Below are 27472 nucleotides of genomic sequence, written 5' to 3' on the forward strand. Positions count from 1 at the left end.
TATCAACAGGACATGTTTTAAGAAACACGAGAACCACAGGTGATTTTCTCCCCTCTCTTTTTAAAACATCATTAATTACTGACCTGGAAACTTTATGGTCTCCTTAAACCATACCTTTAAATATAGTTCACATCTTAGTTTTTTATCAGACTTTCAAAGAAAGTAGTAAATAAAAATCAAGCACCCAGAATAATCTTCACAACATATGATACATGAATTAAAAAAACCTTAGTTTTTCATAAAAATACATGTTTTAGACATGAAGTGCCTTGCCTTTTACAAAGCAGAAGACATCATCTCTTGAGAAAATTGTACAAAACTCAAAGCAATTATTGGTATGAGGGAGCCATTTAATTAAACAGTCCTGATATATGCTGACAAAGTAATAGAAACTCCCTTCCCACCACTGCAGGCAAACAAGAATCCTGCATCTGAAACTTCTCATTAAGTATTTTAAGTGCTTGTCTAATAGAAAAAAAAAAAACCAAAAAAAGAAACCATGATAAAGAATTATTTGATCATTGTGAGAAATTGAACATCTTAGTGATTTTTTTTTTTACTAAATAAGCTATTTCCTTCAGCTGTTACAACAGATACTCTCTGGAGAAAGTGGAAACACCTTGCAGCTATGCAAATTCCTCCTGATATGCATCACAGCATTTTAGAATTACTGGCAGCTTTGTCTCAAGAGTGGCTGAATGTAAGGAACTGTGCTTCTGCACTCCACCATGAAAAGGTCCACACATATTTCCATTCAAGGGTAGTAATCTATTTTAAAACAAGAATTTATTGTGTTATAGTATAAAGACACTAAACACAAAACAAAGTGTTTAACAACATGAATATTGACACAAAATAAAAGCAAGATAGTTTCAAGCCAATTCTGTAACCATTCCACGTGAGAAATTCCAAATGAAAGTTACATACACAGGGTCACCCTAGGGAAAGGATGGCACCACCTTCATCTAATTCAAGCCCTATTTCAGGACATCATAGCATTGTCAGAATAGTTGCATTATTTTGAGGGCTTGAGTGATATATAAGCTTTGTCTTGGCCCTCTCTATATAGGTGAACTTACCCACAGATCTACAAGAGAACCAATGAGACATTTCTACTGTAAACTAGAAGACCTGAGGTACATTCTCTTCTAATCTACCTTGCATTTTCTTGATCTAAATATATTATAGGGGGTGGGAGTTTAATAAAGAGCAGCATAAATTTGGTTATTTAACTTCACTATAGTCCATGTAATAGCACAGGTCAATAAAATGCATAACGCTTTGCACTACAACACCCATCTTCAACAAAATACATATGGTATGTCATAAAGCTTCTCTGAAACGATGTATTGTAGTTTCACAAGCCACTATATGAAAAGGTAACTGAATCTGAGATGTACTTAAGCCATTTCTTCAGACATTACCTGGTGACATTAAGGTCTCTTTCCTGTGGACTATTTTGATAGGATCCATTATGTGAACCATTCATACGTGAATTTCTCAATTGTTTCAATTAATACAGAGCAGTTAACAAGACTATATAAAGTATCACATTACTGCTCTTTCACAAAAAACATTTCCAAAAATAACCAGTTTGATGAACTCACAACAATAAAATTTTGCTAAACAAAAAGTTTAGAGCGTATTTCTTTTGATTAGAACAACTTCTTTTTTTTGGCTCTTTAAAGAAAATTAATTCTATGTTTCAAAGGCTCATTGTGAAAATATATACACACATCAAATTCATATCCAAAGCTAGATTTGGCCATTGAGTTTTAAAGGCCAAGAAATATTTTCAGTACAGTAGAAAAAAAAAAAAGCAGTTCCTGAAGTATATTGTAGCCTCACTTCACTGCCAGTATCTATAGTTCTGATGCTGTACAAAATACTTCTCTGACGCATATCCATCTGAACTCTCTCCACCCTGAGTTAAGCATCTATACTTTTTAAAATGTTTTAAACAATAGGTAACAGAGAAGTATGTACAAGGCTATAAAACGTCAGTTATAATACAGCAGATTAAAAAAAAAAAAAAAAAATCAGTCTTTTCAGCCAATTTTCTGTTTGTTATTGTAGTTATTCATTCTGGATTGGGTTAAGAATTTTTTTTTTTGCTTTTGTTTGCTTTTACATCAAGTTATTACTTGATTTAGACATTCATGCATTAATTGCTTGAATTTATTTTTTTGAGTGCAACAATAAGGCAACAGTAAAAAAAAAATATAGAAATTTTGCATATGTGTAAAGGTATTAAGTTTATAAAAGTGCTTCCTAAAAAGACAACCTAATTGCAGTATCAAAATATTACAGAGTGCTGAGAACAACTATAATTTCAATAAATGTTGCTCCACAGAAAAATGTCTGATTTTAGGCTTTTTCCCCTTTTTTTCATGAAGAAAAGCCTGGAAAAACTGGCATGGCTATGTGGGACAAGCAAGTTAAGAAAATATACTTTAGTCTAAACTTAAATAAGAAGGTCCACACTTTTTTGTGAAAACTTTAAGCCTCTGTCAAAAATGTATTTTTTTTCTTTTTATAATACAGGATTAAAAGACAAGATGATGCTTACAAGATAAAGAAATAATTTACATGAAAATATCTTCTGACAAAGCTTTTCAATCAAAATATTGTTTTGTAACATTCAAACATGACATACAACACAAAAGAAACAGTGAATGCAAACAAAAAATGTTATATGGATTGCTTTTGAACACATAAATAAATGAAATATTGGTGTAGGCAGTAGGGCTCATGCTGATGGCTAGCAGGAAATAACAGTGTGCAATCTATTTGGAAAAAGCTCTAAAGTACAAATTACAAGCCCAATTATGGACTGCAGCAAGTTCAGTTATATCACTGCCATCCTCTATCTCCAAAATAAATTCTTGTTTAAATCACTCATACCCTAAATTACTCATACCTTTGCTTCAGAGATATGAATAACTATATACAAAAAGTAGTTTTATTTCACCATAGGGATAACATTGTACCTCTCTGCCAATGTCACTTGAAAAACCGCCCATGTCAAAACAATTTGACAGCAGATAAACAATTTAATAAATATGTAACGATCTCATTACAGTCCTTCAGCTAGGCATGTTAACTCATGCTGCTAGTTTTGTGGTCACAGTGCATAGAATCCAAATACAAAAGAATGGGCTGGATTTAAGGTAACTGTTAATCCCTTGCTTATAATCCAAATATATCCAAAACTTTTATAAGTTCTCTCATGAGTCAATCTTTTTAGTGGCAGGAGCAAAACCTTTCCCTGGTACAATGTCCATTGCCGGCAATGGATGCACCAACACCGCCAAGGAGCTCAGTGTTATTGCACAATATATGAAGACCTGGAATTCTTCCAAAAGCTCAAAATAAAAATAATGGAATTATTCTGACATTTCTGGACACCTGCATTAATACTGTATGACTAATAAAAGCATGTCAGTTGCATGGACTGAACCAGCGATCAACATGCGCCCAGAATGCACACTAGTAAAAATGCAGTCAAAGGAAGTAGTCTTCATTGCCTATAGGTCACTTCCAGTCAAAGGTTAAAGTTCAAAGACTGAATGATCAAAGTGCTCATTTTCTCAGTAGGACTATCTTCTGCTACGAGGATCACAAAATGGTGGCATCAACATGTGTCATCTTTAAAATAAAAGAAGAGCATTTATGGAAAACATATAAACATTCTAATTCCAAATTAGCAAGGTGCTATAGGCAGAAACAATTCCTAGCATAGACAGTAACATGCAGAGGAAATACCCTGATTAAATAATTCTGTCATCTGGTGCAATAATGACTCAGGGAGAAAAGAGAGTATCAACAATTAAACTTCCAATATACACATACAGCCCCAAAGATACTAATATCAGCAAATACTCCATTAAAAGGGCAGTCATTTCCATGCCTGACATTTAGATAGACACTTGCCAGGAAAATGAAAAATCAAATATGCTTAGCATTTTGCACCCTTGAAGTACAGCAGGTCCACAACAGTTATCAAATTAAGACATCCTTTTATAAGGAATATATAGGGATAAGACCTGGCACAGTGGGCCGCTTCTGATGCATTCTCAACCCTTCATACATTTTTGTGTGTATATGTGTGTGTATATATACATATATACATACATATACATACATGTATATTCATGTATTTGTAAGATTCAACAAAAAACTATAGCTGACACAATTATGCAAAAAAATAGGTTACTACTATAATCCTAAAATCTTGAACCTGAAAGTAAATTACATATGCTAAATTTTAGGTACTGTGATTGAACAGAACATATTACAAAAAATGCATGTTCTATGCCCATCTCTTCTGCATTATGCTCCACGTTAATGCTCTCCCTTTTAAACATTCTCCTTCACATCAACCTGCAGTATATTTGCACCTGCTAGCAGTAAATACTGAGTTGTTACCAGAGAGCAAACTTACTGTCTGCTTATTTTTAAAGCACTTACATGTAACCTCCCACACCTAAAAAACGTAGTCTCATAAACATTCTACATTCTCATGGGAAAACATTGTATCAATGCTATTACTTGTAAAAAACCTCATTTTTCTAGTAGGCTATGGTACATGTAAAAAAAATGGACAAAGATGCAAGAGAGAGAAGTGATACTTAAATGATGTACTAAAATTTTAGGTCAAATACCAGAGAAAACACTTCCTACGTAAGAAAAAAACAAAAACAAAACCAAACCAACCTCCAAACCCAAAAACAGCAAGGAGGTGCTGGTTGAAAGCAAACACCATTGCCTTTCCCAGCCCCACAAAGGAAAAAAAAAATTCTTCCTGAGAACAAAAAAGTCATGCAATAGCTTTATGAAACTAATTTCAGTCTGGATTCCCAAGTAAACTGTATATGGAGGATCCTCCTCTGTCTTTAACACAACATGAGCAACTCTGAGATTGAAATTCAACAGGAAAGTCAATGCACCGTTGAAACAGGCACTGGGTAGAGCAGACAATCTAGAAATATTTTCAGTTATCAAGGATCAGGAGCTTCAAAACACAGCTTGTGAGGACACCATTTTGTAGCAAATGAGGCTCCATAACTCTGCTTGTGGACTAAGTTGCTGTGTTGGGGCAGGGATGAAATGAGAGATTAAAAACTTTGTAATAATGCAGATACATATTTACATGTTAGAATATGTCTCAAAGTGCCACTTTATCACTTTGTGTTCATGTAGTTTTGCTTTACATCAGCTCCCAACCCTGCACTATTTTGCTCCCAGGTAAATAAATTCCAGGCACATACTGGAAAAAATATTTTCCTTCAAATGTATGTATTAACATATAAGACAGACTTCTTCTTATCTCTTCAAAACACAGAGTTCCAATGCCACGTTAAAGCTAAACCAGTCCAATAGGTAGCTGATGGCAGAAGTGGTAGAACCACTCTGCATCTCCCTTCACAGCTTGTTGTATTAGCACTGGCATTTAATTTCACCCAGCAGTTACCCTTGGACAGGTTGTTTTCTTTCCTGGGTGGGATTGTTTTTTCTTCCCTCATTTACCCAGCCAAATGTGGTTCAACCACGAGATTAGATACGTGACACTTCAGTTGAAGCATGAGCAGAAAATAAACATGACACAAGCATCTTTTCACACTTCCCATTTTACTGTAACATACCATTTCTTTAAACCTGTTTAGAAAACACTGACAATTTAAGTTCATGCTTTGGCAGTTTTGTTCTATGTCCACAGAGAAGAAACAAAATTAACTGAGAGAAGAAGCAAATGACACACACACAAAACTGGAAGGGAAAACACTCTGTCATTTATGAAATTTTTGTCCAGTGAACATGAGGTATGTTTTATTTTTTGTAAGAATTTAATGTGGTGGGGAGTCCAATGAACTTTAAATCAAGAAGCAAGACAGGATGAATTATTTAAATGAACTGACTTTCCTTCTCTTGCCTCAGGTTGGTTTTTAGGTTGCTCTGAATTTGAGGAGGAATAAGGTTTTCTGACTTCCAGGAAAAAAAACATTGCGTTGTTACTGGATGGTAACTAAGACCCATTCAGTGAACTGTATGCACCTTCATGGTTTTAAACCATAATAATACAGCAACCTTCAGAATCAGTAACTCAGATTTCATACTAAGTTGCTGTTTTGGTAACGCAAATTGAATTTCATGATTAAGAAATAAAAGTAATATCTGCAGACTGTTGTCCTTTTACAGATTTCTATTCTACATCAAAATGAGACTAGTACAAATTAAAAGTAGACAGAACATATTTTAATCACAAGATAAAGTCAATAAATGGAACTTTACTTGTTTCTTTTTAAAAATAATTAGCAAGTGAAAATAGAAAGTTAACAAAAACTCTCCCAAAACTGCCAATTAAGAGAAACCAAACCTAGAAATGGAGAAGCACCAAGCACATTACAAGAGCATAATAACACAGAGAGAAGAGAAAGCTGAATAATCTGGTGAAGATGAAAAATCCATCCTTGTGTGCAATGTGATTATTATTCTTGAAGTCAGTTTTAAAAACAACCATGTGATGGTCCCAAGTTTCTTAAATACATCTTAATCTCATGACATACAGCATCTCTCTTACTGTACCTGAATGCACCTTGTTTTGGAGATACTATTACTGTATTATGAGAAACAGAGTTTCATTCTGTTACACTACCAGGGTCTCAGCAAGTATTATGAAACTATCAAGTTTTTCTTGTTAAGCCATCCATGGGCTTTTAAGAATCTTAAGAATTTTAAGGGTGAAGGCTTTGGCATTTGCCTCTCCAGTCATGAACTCTCACTGCCTCAAAATACCTGCTCTGATTTCACTTCAGGGACAGAACATAACCTGGACTGGGGAGGTAATGAAAAACAGAGGATGTCTTATGGTGGAACCTTCAACAAGAGGCAGTGATGGAATCAACTCTCCTGTACTACACCAGCATACAGTATTACCTGCTCTAACATATCCCTTCCCAAAGTACTTGTGCTTCCAATAACTACCCTTAGTACAGAATTTTCCTAAGGAAAGCAAGGAAAGCATTGACAACAAGAGAGAAGAGAAACAAAGCACGGCCCATCTCTACCCCCTTCTTCTCTCTCTCCTCACCAATGGAGTGGATAAGACAAGCACACAAAGCCAATTGCAGCTCTGGGTAGAAGATGACAAATGCTGAGGCAGAAGAAAGAAACCACACAGTATAAAGCAAGACAGTGAACACATGGAAAGAAAAGAAGCACAGAAGAAAAAGCAAACCCCAAACCAAAACCAAACAAAGAAAATAAAAAAAAAAACCCCAACACAACACTAGTACTACAGACACTAGAAAATTTTTGGGTTTTTTTTTTTTTCTTCTTTATCATATACATGGAGAATCTTATTACTGTATTATTGAGTATTATTTCTTAGGAGCCTTTAAAGTCAGTCAACTGTCCCATACTGGAAATTCTGATTAAGAGTGGAAATCTATCAAAACACATAGCTGTTTACAAATATATAGCTATCTTTTCAACACCATAAAAGCTTTAAAAGTGTTAATAACAATAGCAAAAAAAAAAATGGTTTAGAGCAAAACCTAGTTTCATTATGGACTTTCCCCAATGCCAAACTTAAGACTTGTCATAGATTGACACAGTTTACAAGAATTTTCATTCAAAGTTCAATCCTACCATTTAAAACGTTTAAATTTCCACCAGGAATTATTCAAATGTGATATAGAAAAAAACCTTACAGCAAAGTAACTCAGAAACAGGATTTAAATAACTTCTTGAATTTAAAAAAAAAAATAGTTTAATGCTTTGAACATATTTATTCTACTTTCCTACATTTTAATTGCCTTCAGCCTAAAAAGAAGTTAAAAATTTCTGGTCCTAGTTAGATACTTACCATGATACCACCATTTTGTTTTCTTTGGATTCTTGTTACATGTTCTTACATAAAATGAGTTATCTGGAGGTCGCCTCTGCAACAAAAGAAAAGACCTACAAATAATCAAACAATCCTCATATTGTAATACAGGACCTATTTAATAAGCTTATGAAAGGTTACCATGTGAATGCAGCAAAAATGAGGTAAGAGACAGGACTAGACCTTTGTCAAGAAAAATCTCTTAAAGATCCAGGTAACAAATTCTTACTGGTGATAATCCAAGAAAAAAATTAGTAAAAAATATCAAACAGTTTGGTGGTAAATAGGGGGAGAAAAAAAAGAGAGAAAAAACCCCAAACAAACAAACAAATGAAATAGACCAACCCACATGAAACACCTGTTTTTCAAAAAAGACCCCAAAATTAAATTCCTTTGCAGTTTGCAATCTAATTCTGATGCATTACATTCAATTCACATTCCAAGGCTCAGCTTGGAGTGGGTGAAAAAATTAACTTAAATATCTATATCAGATCAATACTTCATATTCTTCAGTTTTCTTCTTAAGTGTCATCATTACACAAAACTCATAGGATAGAATACAATACAAGGCCATTTTGGGGTGTTTTTTTGACTACATACATGACTAGGACTGATTGGGATGCAAAATTAGGCGTGTTTGGATAGCACACATGGACAAGCTCTGACCACATCTAACTTCCACAGACAGCCCTCTGCGAAAGAAATGGTCAAAAGTAAAAGGGCAATCTCTTTACAAAAATGTCTATGGTATAAGTGCCAAAAACGCAGCTTAGCACCATTCACTTCCCTGAAATGCAAACTATCAAGTTCACTGAAATAGTGCAGATGCAAAGTATTAGAAACATCTGCACTAAAGACATTTCACTAGTCATTCCGCACTGCCTTTAGAGGCAGGATAATTTTACAGAGAATTGTCCTAAAGCATGATTGAACTTCAAAGTTAGTACAACTGGAAGTGTTCCATCCACTACTCCTTTCCAATAATGATGTATAAGCAGGTTACCAGGAAAACTGTGACAAAGTACTTACTGCACTGTTTATTTTGCAGTTCTAGCTTAGTATTTTCTCAGTAGTAGAAATGTAGATACAGTAGTTTTGCCTATTTCAGAATTTGAGAAATGAAAATTTCACTTTGTAAAGTAGAAAATTACTAACTTTTACTTATTCTACTCCAACAGTGCTAAAAAAGCCCATACCTTTTCTTTGCAGCTGGAAAGCATGCTAATAATGCTAAGACAAACAGATTGCACTGAGAGAGCTGGAGACCAGTCTTCCGTTAGAATGGATAAACAGATATGACCATTGCTATAAACATGAGGATGAACAGGGATATTGTCTCCAGTAAACATGACCTAAAAAAAAAAGAACAAAAATAACTAATTTATAGTCTATGTTTTTAATAAAACTGTATTGTTTTGGGGAAAACAGTATAATCTTATTCAAGAAGTAGGTCTGCAATTTTCACTTACACTAAATAACACACTTTACCACGCTGGGTTCATTCATTTTTAGAATCTATTAAGTGAAATGTAAAATAAACAATGGAAACCTAAATACCTAGTGAAGATGGACTTAAATAAATAGTTAAATATAGGGGACTTTCTATTAATATTTATACAGCATAGGAAAATGCAAAGGTAACAATGCAAAGACGGTGCAATATCTTGCAGCCTCAGTCTTCCATGTCCTAAGGAATACAGCTGTCTAGCCAAAACAATGGATTTTAATGATTTTACAAGCCACAATGTTATACACCAAGAGGCACAACAAGATTCACAAATGAATATTTCTATAATCCTGGGCATAACAGAAATTAAACTGGGGACAACTTGTTGCGGTTTTGGAGGATGTTAGAGCAGACTTTACCCTAGAGCTTCTCTACTCATCCAGGTTTCAGCATGAAGAATAAAATTAAAATGCATCAATCTCATTAACTATTAAAATAAAGGACTTGTGAAACCAAAGTATGTTACCAAATAGGAAATATTTTTTAAAACATTACTTCAAATGGAACTATTTTCATCTGACATGGATGAATATGGAAGAAAAGCATTTAGAACCTTAACTTCTCTCTATTAAAAGGTAGTATCACAGTCAAAAAAAGATTAGAAAAGCAATTTTGACAACTACTGGTCTTACATCAAGTTTTTGTCAAACACATCATTGGTTCAGAACCAATGGAAATAGAGGAAAAGTGAAATCTTCATAGCAGTATTATACTCCTGAACTCCTTTTCCAACTCCTTTTATGCAATAAAACCATAAATCTCTACCACTAATAACTGTAATACCCAGCAGTTTCTTAAGTGCTTCTTAAGCTATATAGGTATGCATGGAAATACATAAACATGTACACAACACACCCACCTCATCACTGATGACAAGAAGCAACACCATCATGTAAGAAACTGAAATTAGAGAGCTAAAATTATCTGCAAAATTGCAGACAGGTTTCTAAGGCAGAAGAGAAACCGGATGCAGAATGATCTTTCACAAGTCTTTAAACTGGTATTAAGCATTGAAGGGCTTACCTTTATAATCCTGTAATGCATTTCACTTGTAAACTAATATCCTATTTCTACATGAAAACCTGAACTAGGCAGACCAGGTAAGTAAAAGCATGCATGCTATGACAGACAACATACATTTAAAGGCAGAAAAGAACCAAGTCATTTATGCAGCAGAAGTGTAAACTGTCAATTCACAGTAAGTAGATTTGCAGCAAAGGTAATTATGACCACAAAGTTTATAGTACAAAATGACCTTACTGCACAGTGATGTTTTAAATACTGAAATTCTAGCTATCTAAAACAATCAAGTATCCAGTACTTCAATTGTTAATTCTTTTCTGTGATAAAATTCAGTGTAGATGTATAGATCTAATATGCTGCTTAACAATAAATCGCACAGAGCCACGCACACAGGTTGGGTAATGAAAACAACTTGGAACCAAACTCAAGTGGCTACTCTCTTGTGGATCACCTATAAGTAGTACCTCGCAAACCTGATGAGGTGCAGAAGTACAGGTGGTGAGTTTGTTCTTTAAAAGACTGAAAAGTCAGAATTCTACTGTTTATCACGGTACCTGGAAGTATGTTAATGTTTATGGGTTAAGTGTCTCTCACAGCTCCATGCTTCAATTTTAACACCAATGAGAGAAGTTGCAGAGATCCCGTCTAGAACTTTGAGCTGAAACAGACAGGACAAGAACTAAGGCACTCTTGCTTTTCTCCTTCCTTTTTCAGAAAAGCAGGGGTGACAGCTGACCACTACTCTGACCAGCCATATTTTGAAATGTTTCCCTCAGGTAATGGAGGAATGGATGTACACAGCACATTCTGCAGTCTTGAAGTACTACTGTCCCTTCAGATCTTTAGGTTGTCAAGAAAGCAACACAGTGGCTCATACCTCAATTATGATGCTATTTGCAGGCCTCTCAAACATGTCATTTATCTATGAGAATCCCTACCAGAGGCACATTATTTCTTCAGCTATACTAAAAACAGCAGCAGAGAAGATGCAAGAGTCTTGAAAATCAACCAGAAAAAATATGTTGAAAGTAAGAAGGGATGAAGCAGCAGTTTATTGTTTACTTGGCTCCTACATCACAGTAAAGAGGATCTTCCTACTTCACCCTGTGCTCCATGACATGAATATCAACATCAAAGAAGCCTCCAGTTTACACTACTTTCATCTGTCCAAGTAGACACCAGAGCCCTATACTTCACTGCAGAATGATATTTAAAGACAAGGCATCTGCACAATACAAATTCAAGTAAGCAAAGCTCACATTTGGCTATGTGGATGATACAATACTCAGCATGTGTCATACAGCTGTAACCTGAAGGCAGCAGTAAGAGAGAAAGAAGGCAGCAGTTACCTGAGGCGAATCAAAAGGATACCGACTACTAAACTTAAATAAAAGCTGAAATTTCTCCCCTTCATAGAGTGTTCCTGGAGCACCTTCCATGTCTACAATCCACCTATGGAATAGGGGAAAAAGCTGTTAACATTGTGGACTGACAAATCAGTACTTTTACTCCTGAAGCACAGGACTAATCAAATCAAATATCAATCACAGCCAGACCTAACTTCTCTGCTAACACTGTAACAATCACAAAGGTGAGCAATACATCAAGTCTGTATTTGAAAGAAACAAGTTTGGTTTTTTTGCATACAGGCACTGACACGGTGTTGCCAATTATAAATGAAATTATGACTTGAACTATACACAGACCCATCAGTTCCCAATAAATGGCTGTTAATGTGAGACAGTAAAGCTGAAATAAAAAACCTTGAAAGCTTAACAGGTTTGGAAGGAAACTACTAGTACACATTCTCTTTTGCGTTTTACTTTTCTCTCAAAGAAAACATCAATACAGTTTATTAAAACAAAACCTGTATCCAAGGGGAAAGGGCAAAGCTCATAGTGTACTTACACCTGTGAAAAACTCAGAAATAAAATGTTATCTGGCAGGTAGTGGAACCAAAACCATAAAAGTTAATAGTGTAAAAAATGAAAAGGTCCCAGCAAATAAAAACAAAACTAAAAAGGCATGATTTGAAACTGTAACAAAGGTAACACCTCAACATATGACAGTATTCTTTCTTCTGCTTCTGTTCCTTTTACCATAATAACATTAAAGTAACTGACAGGTGGAGTTGCTGGGGAAAGAGGGTGGTGGTGTTGCATGTGGGGATTTTATTGTTGTTTGGTTTGGGTTGTGGTTTTTTAATCCAGATAAAACCACATGCTTTGCATATTGTTCAACATATATAGCAACTGCTATCTAACTTCTACGGTTTTAGAGTTCTGCTGTTGACCACTTAATACCATCCTTTGCAGCATCACTTTCCCATTTTTGCTTTTTCACCTTTGATTGAGTTTTACAGATCTAAGCAACACACTTAGGTAAAGAGACTACAAAAATGCTCAGATAAGGTTTACATCAATTAAAGGAAGGCAGCTGAGATTTTGCAGAATAGCAGTGCACTCAGAAAAGTCGACATCTCCAACTGGCAGCCCTGATGATCCTATCCCCAACCTCTCCATCCTCCTGTCATATATACTCTCCCTCTGTATTTAAGCCATGCACATTTTTTATTCTCCCCTCTATCGCCCTTTGGGGGTCTTTTTGCTGGTTGTGCTGCTGTTGTTTTGGGGTTTGGGTTTTTTGAGAAAAACTGCATATTTAATGAACTGCTAGCTCTCACACTCTTCAAGAGGAATGCCTCTTCAGCAGTAGCACAGTGATGGCTGTACAGTGAAGGCTGATGATGTATGTTTCATATTTCAACTTTGTGAAGATGTCTTTGATTTAATCTATCTCTTCTTACACCTTCTGCTTTTACATTTATACATACATTGCACCAATACTCTTCAGATTTATTGGTTCTTGTGATCCAGAACTTCCACTTTCAAGTTTTTTAAATAGTTTACTAAGTAGAAGATAACTTTGTCTTGACATTGCTCCTTTTATGGTCAAGGAATCACTAGAACCCATATTTCCTGTGTGCTTTACAGTTTAGCCTTCTCAAATTTCTAATCCTTGTATATTTAAAATAAAAGATTGCTCAATGTTTTAAATGACCCAGTTACATCATGGGATCCAATTATTTTATTCAACATCTTTAATGCCCAAACAAGTATTGCTACACAAATTTTTAACACAATCAATTCAAACTGCAACTTGATTAATGAACTCAAAACATGCTACCCGACACCAAAAATCCTCAAAGAGAAGAAAACAAAATTTTACTTGTGACAGGAAGCTTCTAGAACAGTGACAATTTCAAAATCTAGCATGACAGTAAACAGGAGGTTTTTATGTGCAAGTTATTGAAAGGTGTAAAAGTTATACATGGCAGCAATTACAATGAGGTAGTACTCTATTTGATTTAGTATTTTTCCATCTGCTCTATTTGATTTAATATTTTTTTCTGAAATAAGTGAATACCACTTGCAATATTAGATTGAGACATTTTTGCAGAAAACTGTAAACTGCTATTTCAATTTGTTCTAGTCATATTCATATGCATGAAGTACCACAAAGGCCAGCTTCACTTAAAAAGCAGTGAGTGTTTAACTCAGTATATATGAAGCTCAGAAAAGCCTCGTGTAACATGGTCTGAGTGCCTCCCAAAATGCAAGTGTGAAAACATCAGAATTCAGCTCGATGTTTAAGCTGCTCTGTCAATCAAGAACACAGCCCAGGACATACAGCCTGAGATCACACTCTCATCGACGTTTATACGTGCTAAATTTTTAACATTTCCCTAAAATTAAACTAAGAAAATTATGAGAAAAAAGAAGTCAACACAGTCTGAATCTTTTGAATTTCAGTCAATTAAAAACCAAACTATTACCAAGAACAACCCTTGTCCATTACAACAAACACAGAATATTTTACCATGTTTCTCTTCCCATTTCAAGAATCACCAAAGAAACCAAGGCAAGGAAAAAGGTGCAAACACGTGTACCCAGACAACTTTGCTTTTTAAGTTTTCTCCACTTGCTTTAGAGAAAGAAAGTAATGGAAATGAACATATAACATGAGCTATGACATATATTCCATAAAAATATCGCAGAACTCTAAAACAGCTACTCCATTATTTCAATAAATCTAGAAGAGTTTCAGAGGTTAGTAGCTATGAAAGATTTTTAAATTATTTTATTCTAAAATATGCAGAAGCTTTTACCAATTGACAGTTTGTTAGACAGTAAGATGCCTAATAAAAATTTAATGAATTTACTATCCCATTCTTGAAATAGTCCAACATATTACTGCCATATGCTTATTAAGAAGAACAATATTTCATTGCCTAGACTAAGAGCAAAAATTCACAATGTTATTTGGAGTAAATGGTGGAAATGTGAAGAGAACTTCTCATTACTTATGGTTTTTAGCATGATAGCAGAAATAAAACAGTATATATACTTACTGTGTAATTGAATTTTGTACACTCTTTTCATCTAGAGTCATTCCCGGAGGTGGATCATTTTGAAATGCCAATAGTTCTTTTTGTAATCGTTTCTATAAAGAAATTGTATGGAATATTTTAAATACTAAAGTTCAATAAACATGCACACTTAAGTACATTTCATCAATTTTTGAAAGGTAAAAGGAGTTTTATTTGAAAATTTAAATTTAAAAACAAAGTGAAATTGAAAGGTGAGAAAAAAGGATAACTCCTCTCCTAGAAATTTAACTGAAAGGACACAGGCAAAATAAGTCACAGGCTTTAAACTTACTTTTTGGGTAAAATGCAATGGCACTAACATTTGCAACACTGCAAAGGGAAGAGCGGTTGCATTACAAACTACACGGAGGTATAAATTATTTTGTCAAATAACGAAGACATCAATGAGCACTCCACCCCCAGCAGCAAACGCTTCATATTCCCACAACAGCATCAGATTTACAATTAAATCTACAAGACTTTAACAGCACAACTCTTCCTCCTCTAAGTAATTTAAGACATTTCTATTTGGCATCTGTGTAAGCCTTTGCCTTGTTCTAAGTCATCCCAGAGGACAGAACAGAAAACTAAAACAAGGCTATTTGGATTGCACAACACAAACTGAAAACTTTATACTAACTGCATCTCAGAACCTACAGTCATAGCACTTATTAAAGTGTTATTCCAGTAGCTCAGGTAACTCTTGCCTATTTTGACAGGGATAAATTAGCAACTGCAACCAACTGTTTCTGTAACAACCACCAGAACTGTTTCTTACAATCTACTGAGCAAGGGAAATGCAACCTCTGTGAAGTGCTGTTATTGGCACTGCTTTCAGAGTCTTTTTTCTCCATATAAACAGTCACACAATATGTTTTGTAATTTCCAAGCCATCTAGATGACAAAAATTCAAGACTTTCTCATTTCTACTGTCCTTTTCCCTGCCAACAATTTTAAGGTTTACCACCTACAAGTTCACTTCAACCACACTACTAGTCAAAATTATCTTTTATTCCAAAAGAATAAAAATCTATCGTTTGGGGATTTAAGACTTCATTTCCATTCAATATCCAATTTTTTAAAATACAGGTTTATCATACACTTGTAGCTGTTGTCCAGCGCTTAGCAGAACTTAAATCCGCAGGGGAAAAAAGTGTTTATTTGTCAACACAGAAATTATTCAGTATCTCATCAAGTATCTTCGAAATCGGACTGCAATAAATTAAACCACAAAACTCATAAATAGAAAAAGCTCTCATACATTCACAATTTACACTCTGAAAATATTGAAATAACTTTCCATCTCTATAAAGCAGCCCTGAAAACTTAGTTGGGCTTCTTACTGGAAGTTCCTACCTTGCACTGATATAACATAAAAATGAAAACCCAATGCTAGCATTTTCACAAGCTATATACATTGCTCACACAATGAAAAACAGGATAGAACCCTAGTGTTCACCTCTTTCTTTCTGCCCAGATTAAGAAAACAGTAACAGTGTATCCAACACTACAATTATGCATTAAAATGCAAAGGAGCAAAGTTACAAAACCATTTTATAAATCCTTAATTTGAACGGCAGAGATGTGATGAAGTGAATTCTCTTCCTGGCACTTCCCCAGACCACCATCAAATAAACCTCAACGGCAGTCAACCTGTGTATGCTTTGTCGTGTAGATAAATATTTTAAAAGGTCAGAGATGAGAATCTTATACAACAATGGAAATTCAAACTCCCCTAAAGACGAGATTTGGAAACATTAGTTCAAAAATAGCAAAGAAGAAATGTATATAAGAACAGCAGATAATTCAGTAAGTCAATTTACTTATACATGTCAACAAACTACACAACTTTGTCTTCATAAAAAGAAACCTAAACCCCATTTTAGAATTAAATTAGAACCAACCACGTTAAGCTACCAGCATCTGACAGTAATTTGAAGGGAGAAAATTTAGTCTGTCCTGTATCCTAAAAAAAATTGCAAATTATCAACACTTAATATTATGTAATTTCAAGCACCTTTGGCCTTTCTCCAGCAACCATCTTTTCAGTCTAACACAGACTCAGTCATTCTTTTATCCATCTCCCCAGTGCAAAAATATCCTCTGTTTCACAGGTTTTTGGTTCTCACACACTATGTTTATGGTCCTTTCTAAAAAAATTAAAAAACAGTACCAAAAGGAAAAAAATAATTGAAATGTACAGTTGAACATCAGAGTACCACTGAAGTGCTCTGTTGCTCTTATCCTAAAACATTTGCTGACACTGGCATGAGGGCCTGTACATTCAGCATAAATGATACATATGGACAACATAATGCTTCTCAGCCTTTGCAATTCAAAACAGAATTCAAACACCATATCCCAGAGAAACAGCAGGGAATACTATTTACACTTTGGGTCAAAAGTGTCATATCAAATAAATCATACTTCTAAGGACAAAAAAGAAATTATTATTTCCCAGTTAGCCAATTCAAACATGCATCAACATAAGCCAGAAAAGGAAAGTCAAGAATATATACCCTCCCCGACCCGGACAACTGGAAGAAACTGAGGAGTAGAAGGCTACAGTACTCAAAAACTTTTTTTTTTTTTTTTTACCTCAGTCTTCAATGGCAACCTCTCTTCCCACACAAGTGGATGGACATGCGGATGGGAACTGGGGGAACAGAGTCCCTCCCACAGTAAGCAAAGCTTAGGTTCATGACCCCTTGAGGAACCTGAATATAAACATGGCTCTGGGACCAAATTAGCTACAACACAGAGTCCTGAGGGGAATTAGTGGATTTAGCTGCCAAGCCACTCTCCATATTTGAAAAGTCATGGCAGTCAGATGAAGTTCCAGCTGACTGGAAAAAGGGTAGAAAGGAGGACTCTGGGACCTGTCAGCCTCACATCTGTGCCCGCAAAGTTCATGGGACACATCCTCCTAGAAGACGTACAAAGACACATGCAGGATGGGGAAGTGATTCAGGACAGCAACCACGGCTTCGCCAAGGCCAGGTCTTGCCTGACCAACCTGGTGACCTTCTACAGTGGAGTGACTACAACAGTGGAGAGGGGAAGGGCTACAGATAGTATTCATCTGGACTTCTGGTGAGTCTGTGGCACAGTCCCCCACACCATCCCTCTTGCTAAGTTGGAGAGAGATGGATTCAACAGGTGGACTGTTCAGTGGATAAGGAATTCGTTGGACAGTCACATCCAAGAGGGTTGGAATGAGATGATCCCTTCAAATCCAAACCATTCGATAATCAGTTCCATCTGACCTCCATTTGCAGCTCTCAGCGGAAATATCAATAAATGAGAAGAAAAAAATCTATGCCATTCCCATATAAAGCTGAAAAGAGCACGTTCAGTAGAAAATGAATGTATCGTTTATTAAGTTACAGAAACTCAATAACCCAGAAAACCAAGACTGTAACATTGTTAGTGTTATAATGAAAACAATTTACATCAAATAAATTTATCACATTGAAATAAGGAAATCTACAAAAAAAACCCTGACTGTGATTATCATCTATTAAGCATAGGAAACTCCAGTGCAATTCTGATTAATGGCAGGTTCCTAGATACAGCTCCACAATGGGTAGGGAAGGAAGGGGTGCAGAAGTGAAGAAACATACACCTGCTCTGGATTTGCTCTTGATTCACAGCAATGTCCCAAACAGAACCAAGCTTCAGTAGAAGACATTACTTCCGTCTGCTTTACTGTAACCACTCTAACCCCATGTCTGCCTAAAAAACCTGTATTTCATTATCTCCATTATACTACACCCTGATGGATTTTTATGTATCTCAGCACAGCTCCCTCCCAAATAAAGAGGCTCTCACCCTAGAATTGCAGACCATCAGGACAGAAGACCAACAACTCCTATTAGAGATGGCACAGAACTTAATTTTTCTTATCTCTAGCTATATCGACTATCTGCATAAATTGCCTTGAAATTAAAGAACTAAAGAAGTATCTTGTAATGAATTCCTGGATTTCTCCAGTCCTCAATGACAGGAACTCTGAAAGTGTTAAACAGCTTAAGTGAAAAAAACCGCTTTTAAAGATTCCCTAAGTATTAATCTTGCCACTACAGATAAAAGTAAGGCAGTCTACACAAAGATAATTCCTTCTATTGGACCAACTGACACACATTTAAGATGTGATTTAAGCCCATTATTTGCTGGGGGCTATTTTCCCCAGCTGGAATAACACAACATAGTCTACATTTCAAAACGCTCTACTATTCCATTAACCACACCATACAAGTTAATCATTCCTAATCTGATGAACATAGCTGGGTATCTTTAGCAGGCTTTCGCCACACATTTTCAAAAGGTGGCGTTTTTTCTATCAAACATCAACTCAATTATTTCTGTACAGAATAACAAAGAGCTGCCTATAGACCTTTTCCAGAACGTGAGAGTACAACTAGCAACTGGAACAAAACTGTAGAGGGCACAAATGGCCTACTAACCAGAATTCATTCAAACAGTGAAAAAAATGTTTTAAGAGAGAGACTAAGTAACATTTAGAAAATAACCTTTAAATAACTACTCTGGTCAATGCATTCCAATGTTTCACTACTAAAGATACAAAATGTTTCTTTTGTATCTCATTGAAATACCTCATGTTCCAACTTGTATCTATCACCCTTTGTCTTCCCATTGTGGCTCTATTTTCCCCTGATATCCTCCTATTATGTTGTTGTAGGCATCAGCAAGATCTGTCATTTGCCTTCTCTTCCTACAGCTGAGGAAACACAGTCTCCTTGGAGGTCACACAGCTCAGCCCCCGTCATCCTGCCTGTCATCTGCTGGACTCACCCCAGTACCCCAAGGCCTGTCCTGTACCGCAGCTCCCTAAACACAGCACTCCAGATGTGGGCTAAAGTACCAGGGAGAGAGGGAGAATCACTTTCCTGGAGCTGCTGAGTCCATGCTTGCACAGACAGCCCAACATGCAGCTAGGGATATACAGAAAACTTGGAAGATATTTTCCACAGATATTACGAAGGACCATTCTTTTCTTCCACTCTTTCTTACAACTTGCAATAATTTGTCTCCCGTTGTGTCTCATTAATACAGAAACTGGATTATCAGGGGACTGCTCTAGTCTAAAAAAAAGCTCTTAAATGAAGGCCTTAAAGACTAGATTCATATAGTTTAATTAGGAAACTGAGTTCCTCATCACCACAGTAATTCAGAAAACATCTAAAGTTTAATTTCATGTTTTTGAATTTAATTTCTCTTCAGTGTTGCTGATCAAGAACGGTACAAAGGACATTAATTTTCTTACACACACTCTTAGCTTCAAGATTCAAATGTACTTTTAAAAAAACAAAGTGATTATGGTATATCAAGCCCATACAAAATAGCTACAAAAGGCACACTGCAACTGCAAGTTCCTCAAATTAAGCATTTGAAAGGGAACAGTTTCAGCAGTGGAAAAGCCTTTCTTATATTTGACAGCCATGAATACAGAATTATTATTTTTGTTTTCACAAACAAACATTCTAGAAAACTGGCAGCAATATACATAGCAGGACAAAATATAACAGATTAACAGTTTTCAGACAATTTTAACTCTCATTTGTAGAATCTTATAAACTCAGGACCTACAGATACCTCTCCATCTTTCTAACATAAGGAAGTTCTGTTAAAAGCCTTTAACGTTTTTTCACATCGCTTTATGTCTTGCTTTTATAACTAGAAGAATTTTCTTTACAGTAAGAGATCTAGGTGGATTGAATATAAACTATTGTCAAATTACTTCTCTTAGGCTTCATGGACACAAGTGAGTTCTTTTATTTGTTACAACTCACCTTTCCCAATCTCTGCTCAACTAAGCACTTTCAAGTCAATGTGGACTGCCCTCAAAATACCCTTTGGCAGGTTCACTCTGTTTAACAGAAGCGAACATCCCTCTCAATCAGACAGCCACTCTAAACAACCAACTACAACTTTGACAACCTGTGGTCTTTATGGTTTTAGAAAAAAATAGAGTTCACTTATTTGTACCACATTTTTCTTGTGTGCTTATTCAAAAGTCACACTAACACATGTGGAAATTTTTTGCAGTCAAAATACAGCTACTGCTCCTTTTTCACAACAGCTACAGCCCAGTAAGAGGAGAAAATCATGTTAATTCAATGTGGTTTTTTTCCTTAAATCCATTTGGCTAATTGTCTCTGCTAATTGTATATTATGTGTGATAGGTATCAGAGGCTGTTCGGTCCAGTGACTTCCAGAAGTCAAACTAGCAGATGATAGTAGGAAAACAAAAATAATATTTACCATCTGGAAAGTCACTCAAAAGAATTGTCAAAAGTCTCAGATTCAGTTGCTTAAACACTTAAAAAAGCAAACCAACCCACACAGCTCAATTTTAGTGACTGACATAATATTCAGTGTCCACATGATATTGAATCTGTCCTTTTTGTTTGACATGATTTATCATCAATTCAAGTATTTGTCATCTATTCTTTGCTTTGCTTTCCTATTTACAGGCTCATCCCTTTCCTCATCTTTCTAATAATTTATAAAAACATCTTTTAATGCTTTTCAAATACACCAATTTAAGACAATGAATTGTGAGTAGGTTCCACTCTTACATGCTTGGCCCTTTAACAGTAATCACTTAGTTTCACTTTTCTGTTCTCTAGAAAGCCTCTTCAATCTTTATGTCACTGAATATGTCCTCATGTTGCCATACTGACTTTTATTATTCTTCCTACTTTTTTCCATATTGAGACAGCTTGATACCATACATTAGTATTCTTTTCTAGAAACCTGTAGCCCTTTGACACTCCAGCTACATTAAGATACACATAACTAAAATCAACACCACAATTGCTTTTGGTTTTTTCCTTACCATGAGTCAAGAACACCATCTCTTTAATAAAACACTCAAGTTGCTTCAGCCTCTCAACCAGCTCCTTCAAGTCAAAATACAAGCTAGTGCAGCTAGTCATACCTAAAATAACCCCCAACAGATGTTTTCCATACACTGCTATGCTCTTGGGAGCTGTACTTGCTTTACTGTCCCTTTCACATCACAAGACACTCTTCTCAATGTTTCTGCTAATCCATCTTAAGATTTCATATAGAAGCACCTTTCCTGCTTGTCCACTTCCTGTTGAAAAGGGGTTAAAGAAAACAGGCTGAAGACTTATAGGGGAACACATGAAGGATGCACAGACAATCCAACTTTGATCCTTTCCTTATTTTTGAGAGATTTATCTTATGCTTAACCATTCTTTTATACAAATTAAAAGTAAACCAGAATGAAAATGTATCAAATTGATAAAAACATTCACTATCTAGAATGAAACAGAACAGCAGATTAAGAATATCAGAAACCCAAGACTGGTTAACACCACAGTCCTACAACTAAAGGAATATTCACCTGCAAAAGGCAGAGAAGTGATGTAATCGGTAGTTTACAGAAGTATTTTCAAAAAGGTGGAAGTCTTTGAAACCAAGATTACTTATTCACTTATCACTACAGGAAAGGATGAATCAGGGACGAAATCAAAGAACACAGCTTAACACTGATCCAAGCATCACTTCCCAAAGAAAGTTTATTGAAGTACTTGAGACAGGACTGACATAGCAGTGGTTTGTATCCTGTTGCTAATTCTGTCAGGCAGGATTTGTGCAACTCCTTCAATTATCCTCCACAGATTTTCTGAAGTATCAAACTCATGAGACTTCTCAAAGCATACGGAACAAAGAACACAAAATTAACTGGTGTCAGCAGAGTAAAATTCCTGACAGCTCCCCAGAACAGCTCACAACCACCTCTGTCATTTCAATCCTGACAGACAGCACTCACTGTCTGTCAGGGTTCAAGTTAAATACCTGTCTGAAGCCAACAGCTTCTACCAAAAATATACACTCCTCCTTATCCAAACTGGCACCTTACTGACATCTTACTTGGTCACCTCTGGAACTGGAACTTAACATCTCAAATGCCACAGCTGAATTCTCACTTGTGTTGATTCTTCATGAATCACATAAAGAAACAGGCAGGGCAAAGCCATGCAAAAAGATGCAACATGTGAAAAGAGAGAGGGGGTAGCACTACAGGACAGGAAGAAATTTAGAGGTTTTCAATCAGAGTATTTCAAAATCAATCCTAGAAACAGGTAGTTTGGTCACTGTGTACCTCTGAGCTGGATGTTATCGCACATAAATGCTTATTAACAGATACAAAATTATTTCACTGTTCTCTGTCCCTGCCAGCTGCCACAAAAGTCAGTAACTTATATTCCTAAAGCACATATGGTATCATCACCATCACACTGCCCAAAACCAGGGTTCTTTTTTTCTGATTCTACCACAAACAAGGGATACCCATGGACAGACAGAACAACTTTAGCCACAATCCCTCACAATGAAGTAATGCAAAGGTATTTTCTTTAACCACCAGGAAAACGAACCTAGCTCGTGTAGGCACGTGAAAATTACCTTTCTCAATGCCTTTAAAAAGGAGTATCACAATATCAGGAGTCTATTTTCAGTTCTAAGCCATTGTCAGAACTCTTGCTACAGCTTTGCCCCTTCCTTGGAAAAGTGGAGCACAGAGAGTTAAAGTTTAACAGAGCTATGGGCAAACAAAAACATGTGTACAGTGAAGTTAGGGGGGTCATTACCAAGTACAATTTATGTACATGCAGCTGAGAGCGCCTAGGCCAACCAAAGAGTGTTGCTTCAGGTAACATTTTATTCTTCCTAACTGGAATGGGCAAAGCATACACACACTGGGACATTGGCTCTGCTGACTGGCAGCAAAATATTAACACCTGAATCAAATCAAGTTTGAATGTGTGCCCATACTCCTGGCTTATTATCTCCTATGAGTTGAAATTACAAACTCTGAAAAGGTAAATGATACAAAGAAAATTAAAATTGCAATTCTTGACTACTTCACTTTTTTGGTGCTTCAAGAAATGCAGCATGAAAGGTGCAGTGTCCAAAATAAGCAATATCTTAAATGAGTAAACTAAATTATGAGCTATCATAGTCAATTACTTTACCAACAAACAACCTCTTTCAGTGATTTTTTTTTTACAGAGAAATAAAGTAAGAAGGAGAAAAGCTGAGTTCATTAAGCCCAAAGCAGATAAGGGAAGTGGTAAGAATTTGGTATAGAACAATTAGGGGAAAAGCAAAAATATCAGTAGAGCAGAAACGTACAAGCAGAGCAAAAAGTAGAAAATGGGCAAACAGCTTCCTTTCACTTCTGCTAGACAAAATGTTCCATTGCCACACCTTATTTCACCATTAAAACAAGATGTGATGGGCAATTTAACTGAAATGTGGTGGCCTCTTCACCTGGACTGGTAGGAACTCAACTAGCCATGTCCAATAAGGCAGTATCATGACAATATGAAGAAACAAAGATGAAGGAACCAACTTCACAGACTAGGAAGCATGCAGGATGAAAACATCTACACTTGAATTGTGTTACAAACCTTCTACTTCTATGCACTCAAATTCCCTTCTCTTTGTTGCAAGAAACTAAGAATGTAAGAATAGAATAGTCTTTCAAGGCCAAGCCTTCCTGGACACTATAAACTAAAATCTTAATCTGGGTCACAGATCAAAGAGGAAGAAAATTCACTCTTAAATAGTTAAAAGTTAAACATTAATCCCACTCTTCTATTTTATATTGGTAAAACTGCTGTACCCTAGGGAGACATAACAATATTTCTTCCGTAACTACCAAAACTCTCTTCCACATCCAAAAATTTAAAAGTACCCAAACTCTGTTAGCACCAGAACACTGTCAGTAATATGATAGAGTCCTGGCAAAGAATTTACATTCTGCTTATGAGCTACAGCCTGTCACCTCCTCCCCCATTCAAGTTATAAAATGTTTCACAGAGAACATCCTTTCTTTTGGAGAAGTTTTTACATGCAGGAGACAGTCACTGTACAGAGACAAACAGCAACCTTGTCCCAGAACAGGAGAAGCTGCTAACAGGCTGTAATGACAGTGTTGTACAACACCACCATGTTGAATCATAAGCAAAGCTGCTGCTTGACTGCTAGCTCAAGCTACTAGCCTGAGAGAGTAAGGCCGCTAACAACTCTATTTGCAGTATTTCAGTTTTCTCCATCCACACATTTCTTACTGAAAAGTGCCTCAAATCCAGAATATGACATTCTAAACACAAGGTAGATAGTTCTGCTTTTCAAACCAAACTCCTCTACAGGAAAAAAAAAACCAAACCCAACACATTTTAAATAGTTTAAGTATTCCTGGAACTCACTGCACATTACTCTCTAATTAGAAACCTAACTTAATGTACCAAAAATCTCTCAAACAGAAGAAACAACATAAAAATTAAAAACAGTGACATTTAAGAAAAAGTTACTCGCTACACTCCATTTCACTACTTAAGAAATCTAGAGAAGGACAGTTCTACAAATAAAATCCCCTTTATTTCCCAGTCAACCAGGTCATTCAAGAAAGTCCCTGCAGATTATATCCAATAATTCAGGAGACATCATTTGCTCCAGACTCTCAAACACATAAACTTGATTATCACAATCCTGCATGAATTTTTTCCTATCAGAGGTCTTCTAGTCAGCTTTAATCAAGGCCCAGAGAAGATAAATAATTGGCTGGATGTGGTCAATTAAAGCTTCAGCAAAATGCGTAACAAAACAGCTCCACAAAAGACTCTGTCCATTAAAAAGCAGTACTGGGATTTTAGTTCAAAGAATTGTTTTTCAGTTTTATCTATTTTTGGCTGAAGAGCAGGTTTTCAATCTATACTGAGAATGTAGAAGCAGATTAGTCTCCTCCTCATTTCTAATAAAACATGTTAACATCTGGCAACCCAGTTCTAGTGTTATTTCCTCAGACCAATCCAGACTTCAAGATCTGAATGTCAGGCATTTTGTACATTTCTCTCTTTTTAAAAGAACCAAATGGCAATGCATGAATTTTTTATAGAGCTACTTACAATACATTTCTACCACTCCTCTTTTGTTCTTCCAAGCTTTTAAAAATTTTAAAAATTCAGTTATGGATTGAGGGTGGTGGGAGGAAGGGTTGTTGATTTCTCAGTTTGATAACAGAATATTATCTTCATATGCTCCAAGATATTCTAAAATATTTGACTGAAAGGTCAAAGCAACACACTTGAACTAAAGAGACAAGATCTACCTGAAATCATAACTACAGCATAATTAAAGATAAATCACAATAACTATACACACACAAATGAAACATTCTGTACTTCACAGTCTGAAAAGCTTTTTGCCAGATAATCAAATTTTTTACAATGAACCTGTCATTTGAAAGCAAATTAAGTGGAATCCACTAATACAGAATAAGATGAAACTGACAGTAAGTCATCTGCTTTGTAAATGGAGTCTTTAAATGTGCCGATGCCCAGCACAAGCCTCACACAGTAATAAATAGTCAACTACAGATAATTTTATTTTTTAAGGAAACAAGTCTGGCACTACTTGAACTGCTTCATTTAAAGAAATGAAGTTAAGACAATAGTGAAGGCTGGCACAATGAGGGCAACCATATGTCTACCAGGGAATTTCTCATCCTTACAAAAACATTCCAAGGGCTGGTAACCAAGAAGAAGAATTGTGTTCTGAAAAAAACGTTTTGGAGAGAAAAGAGTTAAAATATTTGAAGTAGGAAACAATGACAAGATTTAAATACTCATCCAATTCATATCCCTAAATATGACAGGGGGAGAGTTTCTGACTTAGGAAACCTAAGTCCATTCAGTTTCCTTGCCCCTTCTCATTACCAGCCACCCATTCCTAATGAAGAAGGAATAAATAAATCAATGTGAACAAGTAGCATCAAATTCGATGAAGCATTTTATTCCCGCAGACTTTTAGAGACTATATTTGCTATGCTCTAGTAAACTGCTAACACCGTTTATTGACATATATACAGATTTTCTTCTTGACGCTGATTAAGCAGTACTTTTAATTAAGTTGAATAAAAAAAGATGACAAACAACTTTGTATTTGTAATCACCCAAGGAGAAACAATTATTTTTTAGTACTGTGTATGAAAGGATGAATAGCTCGTATCCTCAATGAGATCATTAATTAGCAAAAATGAGGTGTCTCACAATTCCTGATTTACCACCATTAACTCCTGTCCTTTCTTTTCTAACACATTAATACTGCTCTTAGGAAGGCAAATTATAAGGTTCGCTCCCTTCTTTCCCTGCCATCCCTGATTGATACCTGTTTTTCATGTCAGTAATTAAGGTCACCTGAGGAAAAGCAAGCAAATAAACTGCAAAGGCTTGCACAGATTCTAGAATACGTTTTTGAACAAAGCAAACCGAAAAAAACAACCCAAACAACTGCAAAGGCTCACGCAGATTCCAGAATACATTTTGAAAGCCCTCAACTATCAAAAGCAGGCAGAAGACAGGTTACCTGGCCTTCATGGATCACAAAAGGTTGCTTATTTGCTCTTTTTATTTAAAACGTTTAACCTATTTATTTTTAATAAACAAAGTTTTAATACATTTCAGCGAATGGATATTACCTCTTCCTCCCTTCAAAAGACAAAAACTATATATCCAGCTGACAGTTCTGTCACAGTCCTTCACTACTTCAAAGCCATGCAAGATGC

General features: G+C 35.8%; 1 protein-coding gene across 8 annotated transcripts in view; it reads right to left on the reverse strand.

Moving 5' to 3' along the window:
- Positions 1 to 538: 538 nt before the first annotated feature.
- Positions 539 to 27472, reverse strand: part of UBE2W (ubiquitin conjugating enzyme E2 W) — a 32600-nt gene continuing 5666 nt past the window's right edge. For 2 of the 8 annotated variants that reach the window (XM_085053047.1, XM_085053049.1), the window contains exons 2-6: positions 14830 to 14921; positions 11768 to 11870; positions 9085 to 9240; positions 7868 to 7943; positions 5613 to 7153 (exon numbers count right to left, since the gene is read on the reverse strand). In XM_085053047.1, the coding sequence (XP_084909173.1) occupies positions 6987 to 7153; positions 7868 to 7943; positions 9085 to 9240; positions 11768 to 11870; positions 14830 to 14921 (594 nt within the window). In that variant the 3' untranslated portion in view covers positions 5613 to 6986. The other 6 variants (XR_014850163.1, XR_014850162.1, XM_085053051.1 and 3 more) reach the window with 6 other exon arrangements.

Source organism: Lichenostomus cassidix, chromosome 2 (assembly GCF_008360975.1).
Source record: "Lichenostomus cassidix isolate B80296 chromosome 2, HeHo_3.0, whole genome shotgun sequence".
Lineage (NCBI taxonomy): Eukaryota > Metazoa > Chordata > Aves > Passeriformes > Meliphagidae > Lichenostomus > Lichenostomus cassidix.